The sequence below is a fragment of the Enhydra lutris genome, unplaced genomic scaffold (genome assembly GCF_002288905.1).
Source record: "Enhydra lutris kenyoni isolate GAN:26980312 unplaced genomic scaffold, ASM228890v2 scaffoldscaffold26, whole genome shotgun sequence".
NCBI lineage: Eukaryota > Metazoa > Chordata > Mammalia > Carnivora > Mustelidae > Enhydra > Enhydra lutris.
Window position 1 is genome coordinate 25,813,839 of NW_019154110.1, and position 11,027 is coordinate 25,824,865.

Here is an 11,027-nt window from a genome sequence, read left to right on the forward strand (position 1 = left end):
TTTGCTTCATCTGATGCCTTTTGACTCAAGATTTGCTAAACATCCCATCCTTTGTCACTTCTTTAACTCCCGTGTGGCTGTTGCATTTTTGGGTAGAAGTCCCACCTTCTCTAGAGCTTCTCAGAATCAGGCCACATACTACAGAAATAGGAGAGCTGCTCTCCTTTTAGGGAATTTAACATTTGTTAGGACTCCTTACCCTACATTATGATCCAGAAACATAGAAAGACACAATAACTGTGATCATCAACTTCATGAGATTTTAAATTCTAGACCAGGTGTTGGTGGGCTGAATCTGGTCTGTTACCTGTTTTTGCACAGCTCATGACCTAAGAATGGTTTTCACATTTATAAATGGTTGGGGAAAAATCAGAATAATAGTTCATAATACATCAAACTTAGTTGCAGTTTGAGTTTCAGTGTCCATAAATACAGTTTTATTGGGACATGGTCATGCTCATTCATTTACCTATATCTAGGGCTGTTTTCTGTGATAAATGTCTTAGCCAAGTAGTTGAAATAGAGACATTATGGCCTGCTAAGCCTGAACTAGTTGCTGTCTGGGACTCAACAGAAAGTTTGCTCTAGGAAAAAAAAGTCATTCACATGAGGCTCATTGCTGTGGATCTTTCCAGAGTTAATCCTGATTGTATGGGGAACAGCATCCTGGGAAGTATCCAGATCTCCGGAAGAATTTGATAAACTCATTGGTAAAAAAAATACCAGGAATGCGCCATCTAGTGATGGGATTTTTTAATCACAGGAGAATTTCTGATTTTTTCCCCAGATTATTTGCCCGTGCAAAATGGTGAGTTAGTTAATTACCTCGTGAATATTAATACTTAAATGCCATGTGCTACTGACTATTATTTAAAACTAGAGTGAAAGGCAATGAAAATAGATTCCATGCATGTATGCCCGTGAATGAGATGTAGAAAAAAACCCCTCAAATAATTGCTTATTAGTTATAGGTAAATGGAAATGAGTACACATCCACTTTTTTATTTATTTGAAAACAAACACCCAAGAATCTATAAAAGTTAACTAAGAAAACAGGTATTTTTGCTAAGTAACTTATCGGTAAGGGTAGAAATGTTTATTTTTTTGTTTTGTTTTGTTTTTCTTCTCCTTGATATTTAGAATAATGCAGTTGTACAGGATCCTTTTTTCCCAGATTGTTCTTTTCTCAATGGTGGCTAGAACGGAACCTTTTGCTCTGTTTTACCACTGGTCATTTTAGATGTCTTTTCTTCAATGGAGTGAACTCTTGATGAAAGAACTTTACCACGTTGATCTATCTCTTCAACCACTGTCTTTACCAGTGTGGTTTTGGATAATTCTAGAAACAAAACACCTGTGAATACACATATTCCAGCTAAAAGATTACATGAGGAAGAATTCCAGTGCTGGTCGTGATATATTATGTACACTTTGGTTAGAGCATGTACAGATTTATCATAATAGCTTGGGATAATTTTATCCACTTAAGATAATACTTTAAGTTCAGAGCATTTGAATTAAAATTACTTAAAATAATACAGAGCATTATCGTAGCCATGGTATATGATTGTCATTAATGGGAAAGTACTTGCAGTAGAAACAGAACTAGATTTTATTACCTTTAGGTGAATTCCCTGAGGCTCCTGATCCAAAGCCCTTTGATTTGGAGCATGAGCTGCAAAACAAAAACAAAAACAAAAACAAAAAAAACAGTTTATTCTTTAATATTTCAGATTACTACTTAAGAAATATTCATTGAGTCAAAGGATGGACATGAACTCAAGGAAACTTTGTATGCCAAAAACAGATCTTAGTTTTCTGTAAAGGAAAATATTAAAATTTTGGGGTATAGGAGGAGAAAATAATTAAATGTCTTCTAAAGAGAGAATATAAAATAACTTTGTTTTCATTTGATTTGTTTTTTTAAACCCAAGGATTTATAACCTAAGGAGAATATATATACATATTCATATACATATATAATATAGTCTATATCCACATGTATGAATATATACTTTTTAAATGAAAATAATACTTTTTTAGAGACAGAGAGAGGTGGGGGAGGGGCAGAGGGAGCAGGAGAGAGAGAATCTTAAGCAGGCTTCTTGTCCAGTGGGGAGCTAAATGTGGGGGTGAATCTCACGAGCCTGAGATCAGGACCTGAGCCAAAATCAAGAGTTGGATGTTTAACTGACTGAGCCACCCAGGGGCACCTCCTTTTTTTTTTTTTAAGTGTTTTGTTTATTTAAGTAATCTCTACACCCCTGTGGGTTTCGAACTCACAACCCTGAGATCAAGAGTTTCGTGCTCCTGGGGGAGCATACAGATCCTGGGGGGTTGTATAGAGTGCATTTATTTCAGAGCAGCAATTATATTAGGAACAGAGTGAAAGATGGGTAAAGCCTGGTGGGGGGTAATCTTGAAACCTACAATGATTAACATGGATACAGAATGGCATCTTCTGGGGGGACGACTGGGGTCATCCGAGGCGGATGAAGAAGGGGCTGTGATGTAGAAAATATGGCAGAGCTGACCGCAGAGGGAGGAGGTGGACACATGTCTCTGGAGTGGGAATTTAGAACAAAAGGCTTGGAGGCATGGAACATGGAGGAACAGTCCATGGTTGTGGTTTAAAATAGGTAACAACCTATTCAGTAAAATACTGGATTTTCAAATGGTGTTACTCACTTCCCATCTCCATCAATCAGGCGGCAGTAGGTCTCGATCTCCTTTTCCAGGTGGACCTTGATGTCAAGGAGCTGCTCGTACTCCAGCTTCTGGCCCTCTGTCTCGGTTCTGACCTGATGCAGCTGCTCCTCCAGGGCTCCGATCTGAGCCTGGATCTGGGCGAGCTGCGCACAGTAGTTGCCTTCGGTCTCAGTCAGGGAGCACTCCAGGGAGTGTTTCTGAGGACAGGGGATGTCACAGCAAGGGTGAAGCCACTTTGAGGACTATGCAGGCCAGAGCTTCTCGGCAAACAGCAGCCCTGTTTCCTAGGTGAGTTTTAGAAATCTGTGGGGCTCATCACAACCACACAGGAGGTGCAGAGGAAGTCACAGGCATTTCCCTGGGAGGGGGTCTGGCATGTTGGAGGACCTGATATGGCATAAATGACCCTTTCCCATGAGACTTTTGACTCTTCCAATGGACTTCCATGGTATTTAGGTAATATTTCCTATCATGATCAACCTACATGTTTTAAAACTCTCTTTGGGGGATATTGGAAATTTTATATATTGAAGTTATGTATTTATTTTTGGGTTGGTTTTTTGTTTTTCAATCTTATTCTGCTCCTGTCTCCAGAGACCTACCTCACCACTGCTCCAAGGCCTTGCGTGCTGCCGTTTGTTTTTCTGCTCTGTCCTGGATTTGCGTGTTGTTATTCAAAGGTCTTTTATGAAGTACTTGAGATAGAATGAATGCCTTAACAGGGGTGGGCTTTCAACACAAGAGATGTGTTTCACAGCACAGTACAGGTCATTATTTCCATACTACTCTTATGAATATTATACCTCCTCATTTCCCCTTGCACAGCCTGTCATCTGTCTCATCATGTGATGTCTGCTTCAATTAAAGTAATTTTCCTCTCCCCTTATTATAGATGAATACCTCTGGGTGGTTATTACTTCTCCTGATATTAGTAATTATCCGAGTGTCCACCCCCATTCACGCTCTTTCAGTTTCCTGTTCTTGTGTGGAGCCACTCCTGATCTTACCTTATTTAAAATAAAAATTTATTTATCAAGGGAAGGGTAAACCTCGGTCTCTCTCATTACATGTTCTGAGGTAGTTGGGCCCAAGTGTTTACATATTAAGTATTTTTTATTTAAAAATACTTTTAGTTTTCCTTTTTATTGTACTTACGGCATTATAGTGGTTTTTAAAATTTTTTGTATTACTAAATACATCATCTATTGACTTTATTCTAGGATAAAGAGGGAGTTATAAAATATTCATCATAACAGGTGGACATGGTGTTTGATGGGGCTAAGAACCACTGACTTAATAAATAGGCCAATTGGGGCGTTACAGGGGTGGTGCTGGGCTCTCCAGGGCAAAAGAGTGGAAGGTGAACAGGACGGTAACGGGGAGGAGGAGGCCCCAACTGGAAAGACATCAGTGAGGTGTGTGCTCTGCTGTCCAAAACTTTAATTTTCCTGATGATGTATCCTCATATGGTATTCATTTTATTCCTTTTTTTTTTTTTAAAGGGGTTGAGGGGTAAAGGGAGAAGGAGAGAGAGAGAGACTCTCAAGCAGGCTCCCCGCCCAGCACAGAGCCTGATGAGGGGCTGTCTCAACCCTGAAATCATGACCTGAGCCGAAATCAAGAGTTGGATGCTTAACTGACTGAGCCACCCAGATGCCCCTGGTATTCCTTTTTAAGTCTGCAAATACTCTTCTTAATCAGAGGGCACAGCATTCCTATCTCTACAGCCTTTCACTGTAAGGTTAGCTTGTAGATAAGGAAGGAGGACAGGATGAACTTGCAAGTTTGCATACTACAGGAAGGACAGGAAAAGTTTATATTACACGTGATTTGTGTACTAAACCAGAGAAGATTCTGGTTAGAATCCATCTATGACAAAAGAATCTCAAGCATGGCAGTTAGGTTCTATGCCACCAGTTTTCTAGAATTCAGTTATGTTGTCTAACATGGGCTTTTTGTGTGGCTCATCTCCTGAGTCCAAACTATGGTACTCCCAGCTGCACAGAATGAACTACTTTCTAACATCATCTCCTATGTGAATATGCTTCCCTTTTAATCTGGGAACTCAGGAATTTATTTCCTTCGGCGTAGCTCAGAAATGCAAGAGCAGATCTGTGCTCAGGAATAACAGCGGCAGGCAAGGGTCCTTGGGGTTCTAGTTGCAGGGAAGCAGGGAGAGAGGCAGGGCTCCAGGAGCCCAGAGGGGCAGGGGAAGGCTTGGGTTACCAGCCAGCAGTGGTGACGAGGGGCAGGACGAGAGGGGCACTCTTGTTAAGTTGGGGGTTAGTCAGTGGTCAAAACAATCTCTAATCTAAACATTATATGGTAAGAGAGCACTGTATCTTTTTAGGGGGACTGAATCAAAATGGTCTTCATGTAGTTCTGAGTCTTCCTTACCTTCTCTGCTTGTGGCACCTACTTGTATCATAATGACGCTTTTCTTTGGGTCACAACTTCGTGTCCTCAGGGAGCAAGAAACCCCTGATGGGGATGGGAACCGTTGGGCCACTGGTATTTGCGGTAATTCTCAAAATCAAGCTTTTTGGGTGCTGCTAGCTCATACCCCAGAAGGGAAGCCATTTTTAGTCCTGGATTGTCTCCATGGTAACCTCTGAAATAGTTGGCAGTAGGTGCCAAGCTGGCTGGGTGCCCAGCTCTGGGAGGTAGGTGGGGATGAAGGGGCTGACAGGAGCTCATAGGGATTCAGATAGGTACCCTCCTTTCCTCTGTCTGATGAAAGGACCATGTGGCATGAATTGGCCTTCATCAATCCTAGGAGATGCTGGTGACCCTAGGTCTGCCTCGTGTGGCTGCCTGACGGTGTCCTGACACTTAATTTTCAGGCGGGGTAATACCCCTGCTGCTTGTTCTGCAGGCTGAAGAAGGGACAAGGGACACTGAGCGGAGGCCAGGAAGGAAATCCTCAGTGACCTCAGGAAAAAAGACACGCTCTCTGTCCGTCTCTCCTTCCGAGGGTCTCAGTGTCTGTCTGCCTTGATCTCTTCTGCTCTAAGTATTTGGAGGTGAAGCTCTAACAGGGAAAAGGAGGGTTTTCGTGAGAGTCACAAAATGCAGGCTGACCCGCGCTCTCGCCTACCATTGCCAGGAAGGACTGCAGCTCGATCTCCAGGGTCTGCAAGCTGCGCTTCATGTCGGTCAGCTCGTTCCTGGCCGAGGTGGCCGCGCCCGCGTGGTCGAAGATCTGCTGCTGCAGGGTGGCGCTCTGCAAGGCGGGGTGCGGAGGGGTGAGCGGGCCTGCACCCCAGCCGGCGGGCTCGGGGGAGGCGGGGCTGGGCGTGCGCCTCACCTTCTCGTTGAACCAGGCCTCCGCGTCCCTGCGGTTCTGCTCGGCCAGGGCTTCGTACTCGGCCCGCATGTTGTTCAGCAGGACCGTGAGGTCCACCCCGGGCGCCGCGTTCATCTCCACGTTCACGTTCCCGCCGGCCGCGCACTGCAGCGCCTTCATTTCCTGCAGGGACACGTGAGCGGGACTCGAGGGGCAGTGTATGGTCAGGGCGCGCAACTGCTCTTCCGCGCTCCTGCCTTTCTAGCCCTCTGCCCTGCGACTCTTCCCTCCCCCTCTTTCTCTTTTCATGTTTCCTGGCCTTTCCCTCCCCCATAATTCTCTCCTTTTAGGCTTTTCTAACCGGTCACGGGGTGTTTCCCGAACATTTTCATCCATTGTTTAGGAGACTATTTTGGAGATAGTCATTTTTTCCCCCCTCTAAGGGGTTTGAAGCTGCGTGGTATAACGTTGTCAAGTAAGGGGTTTATTACTGTACAGGGTTCCACATTCAAGTAAAGCCAGTCTCATTAAGTGGAGAAAACAGTGACATCTTTTCCTAGTCAGGTCTTTTGTGGGAAGGTGGATGGCAGGATGGCCTTTTACGAATGACAGAAATAATACAGTACAAACAAGGACGGGTGTATCAATGCCAAAGCAATGCACCATTTTTATTTATTTATTTTTTAAAGATTTTATTTACTTATTTGACAGAGAGAGTGAGATCACAAGTAGGCAGAGAGGCAGGCAGAGAGAGAGGGGGGGAAGCAGGCTCCCCACTGAGCAGGGAGCCTGATGCGGGGCTAGATCCCAGGACCCTGAGATCATGACCTGAGCCGAAGGCAGAGGCTTTAACCCACTGAGCCACCCAGGTGCCCCGCAATGTACCATTTTAAAAACATTAGATTGTTCTATCAGGCTAAAAAAATGGAAGGGTGCCGATCAAATGGTTAATACTTATAACCTTGGGGGATGAGGTTAGAAGGGCGGAGAGCGGGAGAGAGAAAATTCTTTCTTTGTATGCCTTGGCATTGTTTAAATTATTATGACGAGCACGAAATACTACTGTAAGTTAATGACACCTCTCTCCCCCAAGTATTAAAAATGTACAGAATCGCGATTTCATTAGTGGTTCAGCTTCTCCTACCTCTTCATGGTTCTTCTTGAGGTACCTCATCTCTTCGCTCAGGGACTCGTACTGCAGCTCCTGGTCGGTTCTGCAGAGCGTGAGTTCGTCCAGGACTCGCCGCAGCCCGTTGATGTCAGCCTCCGTGTTTTGGTGAAGGGCGAGCTCATTTTCGTACCTTGGCGGGGCATTAAGTGAATTTCAGCCCAAGTTAGACAACCTCAAGAGGGGAGAGAAGTAAAACCTCGGTCGCTTTAAGCGGTGCATTAGAAAATGAATTGGGACTCCGAATGTTATAAAAGCATACAAAGAACGCCTTCCTCCACTCCTTTACCCAGTGCTCTGCAAGGAAATTGACCGTTATTTAGTGACACAAATTCTGATAGCAGATCCCCATTAAATAAAAATATGCCATTTTAGAATTTTATCTTAGTGCTTGGCATTCTTCCAGGCAGGCGTAGAAATGAAGTGATATTTTGTCCCCAAAATGTAATAAATATATACAAATTATGAGTATAGCTGATTGTAAGAACATGCCTGTGTCATAGGGCATTGTTATAACATGCGTTACTTCCTTTAATCTTTTATGGTTTATTCTACTCGGGGTGAAATTGAAATTTTATTTAGCATATTAAAATTGACAGGAAAGTTTCTCTAGAGAGTGCTTGTTTTCTATCACTTACTTTAGCCGGAAGTCATCAGCAGCAAGTCTGGCATTGTCCATATGCAGAATTACATTAGCGTTAGCAGTAGTGGAAGAGATAATCTAGAAGAAACCAAAAGGGAGGACACAACAAATAAGCCTGTTCTTAGAATTTATCTCAGGAAATGAAACATGTGACATGATTCACTTTTGCATAAAATAATCTTATTTCCTTAAGTGACAACTGAAATATTTAAAATTTTCATTTTTAAAAATGACAAATGTGGTTATTTCTCACCTACTCACATAACTCTTAGAATGCAACACTTTCTTATCAATGTATATATTTCAAAACTAGTAACATTCAAGCTGCTTGAAATTCACGCATTAAAGTACTTATTTTTGACTAACAGGAAGAATGATTTGTGAAAATAATAAATAAATAGGAACATAAATGACAGGTAACAGTTATGAAGCATTTCCTGTTTATGTTGTTTATGTTCTATATCTTTGGCTAGGTAGTTCTTAGTTTTAAATACTTTCAGTGTTTTCAGTATTTTCAGATTTGTGATTTCTCACCTTATTCTTAAGATCCTCGATGATTAGGTGGTATCTACTATAGTCATGATCAAGTCCACGGCAAGATCCTGGTCCATATTTATCATACCAATCCTTGATTTTCCTCTCTAGTTCAGCGTTTGCTTCCTCCAGAGCTCGCACATTATCCAGGTAGGATGCCAAGCGGTCATTAAGATTCTGCATGGTCACCTTCTCGTTTCCAGACAGAAGTCCCCCTTCACTTCCAGCAAAGCCAGAACAAGCGGCATTTCCAAGGACACCACTAGCACGGTGCCCCCCAGGAACACTGCCCAGGCCCCCTCCCAAGGCACAGGAAAATCCACTTCCAGCAACAGAGCTGCCACATGCATTGCTGCCCACAAAGCCTGAGCCTCCACTGGATGGTCTGATAGATCCAGTTCCAGACCATAAGCGAATATGCCTGGACCCACTAGAAAATCGGAGAGACATGACAGAATGAGCAGTGTTCACCTTGTCTGTAACAAGATTGCTGGAAGTTCAAAGAAGAACAGAATATCATGAGCTGATGGTTTCTTTGGGCTTTTATACACAATTATTGGGGTGTTTCTATTTGAGTTATGCATGCCAGAAGAAAAATGGCATCATTCTGATTAGCATGAAATTATGTATAATTAGTTTTTTTTTTTTTTTGTAAATTGATGTCTAACATCCCTGGCTGTTGCTTCAGGATATTTGTTATCTTAAATATAACAGGGTTCATTCTATGTTAAGTTCATTATTTTAACTTCTAATTTTGGATGAGTAATCCTTTACTTTCATCTAAACCGTAGGAATATACCATCATTATCTGGCACCAGATATTATAAAGTTTTAAAAGTTAAGTAAGATTGCAATAGGGTACCATCAGCTAGCTCCAGCAGAGTCTTTATTAACAGAGAGGTATATAAAGAAATAGTAACTAAAGAAACCCATATTTTATCCTGCCATAGCAAAAGAAAAAAATTGTGTTATTTTAAAAATACGATCCTGATAACTTCTCTGGTCTTACCATGATTATGACATCTACGTATTAACTTGAACAATAACATAAGTATTAACTGATTCCTTTATTGAACATGTATGGCTACTATGTCTGGTGTTCAAAACTAAATGCAAAAATGAAGGCATGATGGTAAATAAATGCAAAGATGAAAAAGATCTGGGTCCAGTCTTTAAGAAATGTATGGTCAGGATCAGGCAGAAGCTGGCTCATGTTTAGCCTTCTGTGTCAAAGAGTTTGGAATGACTGGGTATGTGTGTGGAAGGGGAAGGGGGTCCCACTGAGAAATGGGAGAGATGAGCCAGAAGTGATCTGAGAAGGCTCCTCGTGAGGTAATGGCCAGGAAGATGGGGGTGAAGAAGGTGGAGAGGATGGGGAAAAAAGGGATAGGAGGGCTTTGGTTGGGTTTGACTGGTTCTAGGTTCTGTGGAGAAGACAGGTATAAAATTGTTTTGCTTCCAGGACAGTAAGGGGTCTCCCGGAACTGGGCTCCCGTAAGCATTCTGAAGCCTGGGCAGCTGATATTATGGCTGTCATCGGCCTGGCCTTTAAATACATTTTCTGGGCCAAGTTGTGGGATTTTTTCTTAGAGCAGCAAAGGGCCTTAGACATTACCTAATTCAGCCCCTTTGTCATGAGGCCACTGAGACCCATAAATGTTAAGATTTGTCCAGAGTCACCAGGAACATCCCAGGTGGAAACAGCATATGTTCTAGATAGCCTAGAGATTCGGGCACCATGGGTGTATTTTAAATACAAATAATTTCTCTAAATGATCCATGCCCATACAAATACCTATTTTATATATTGCCCTCATAGTCTTAACATGTTATCTTAATTGTGAAATTATTTTCTTAAGTTACTGAATTATTGAAATTGAAATGTTAACAATTTAGAATGTTAAAATGTATGAAGAATTATAAATCTCTTCAGTGCCTGATTCATTGTAAATATTAATTATCTAAGTTATTGGTGGAGTGTGTATGCATCCTGCATATGTAAAAAAAAATTCCAAAGAACATTTTGGGACAAAAAAGGGAAACAAGCTTTTTTTTTTTTTTTTTTAAACTTAATTTGAAATGACTTGTTTCCCCCCCCCCTCCCCCGTCAGCATCCTCCCTGGTGATCCCACACTGTTTACCACAATTGTCCCTGTCCTTTTATTTCCACCAGGGGGCAGCGCTCACCTGCAAATGGATGTGGCTTAGGCTGAATTGCCACTTCAGCCTGGGTCCTAACAAGCCCTCAGCTGGGAATGAAAAAAACCCCTGGTAAGAATCAACCTCAACATTGACCTTCTCAAAGTTCCAGAGCATGAGGAGTATAAAGACAAGATTTCTTTGTGCTTATGTGGTGCTTTACAGCTTCCAAAGGGATTTCTTGTGCATTATCTCATTTGAATCTCACAAAGAATCTGTGAATCAGGAAGAGATATTTCCTTCTTCTGATTGAATGATGAGAAAATGGAGGACAAGGACTATTCAGGGATGCACAGCATGAAGCTGGGTGAGTCATGCTAGAATGGGCCTTGGGATTCAGTGTGGTGGTCCTTTCGTCAAAGACAGTTATCTTTTTTTTTTTTTTTATTTGACAGAGAGAGAGATCACAAGTAGGCAGAGAAGCAGGCAGAGAGAGAGAGAGGGAAGCAGGCTCCTCGCTGAGCAGAGAGCCCGATGCGGGGCTGGAT

At 42.3% G+C, this 11,027-nt stretch overlaps 1 protein-coding gene across 2 annotated transcripts; it reads right to left on the minus strand.

Moving 5' to 3' along the window:
- Positions 1–945: 945 nt before the first annotated feature.
- Positions 946–8,830, minus strand: LOC111151443 (keratin 28). 2 transcript variants are annotated; one of them, XM_022509447.1, is made up of 8 exons: positions 8,341–8,830; positions 7,802–7,884; positions 7,140–7,296; positions 6,017–6,178; positions 5,807–5,932; positions 2,689–2,906; positions 1,620–1,675; positions 946–1,339 (listed from the first exon to the last, which is right to left on the minus strand). In XM_022509447.1, exons 1-8 carry the CDS (start codon positions 8,788–8,790, stop codon positions 1,197–1,199), a joined length of 1,395 nt encoding a protein of 464 aa, XP_022365155.1. In that variant the 5' UTR covers positions 8,791–8,830; the 3' UTR covers positions 946–1,196. The 2 variants fall into 2 exon arrangements, with proteins under 2 accessions (XP_022365155.1, XP_022365156.1); XM_022509448.1 differs by having other exon boundaries at positions 1,197–1,354; positions 8,341–8,790.
- Between the last annotated feature and the right edge of the window lie 2,197 nt (positions 8,831–11,027).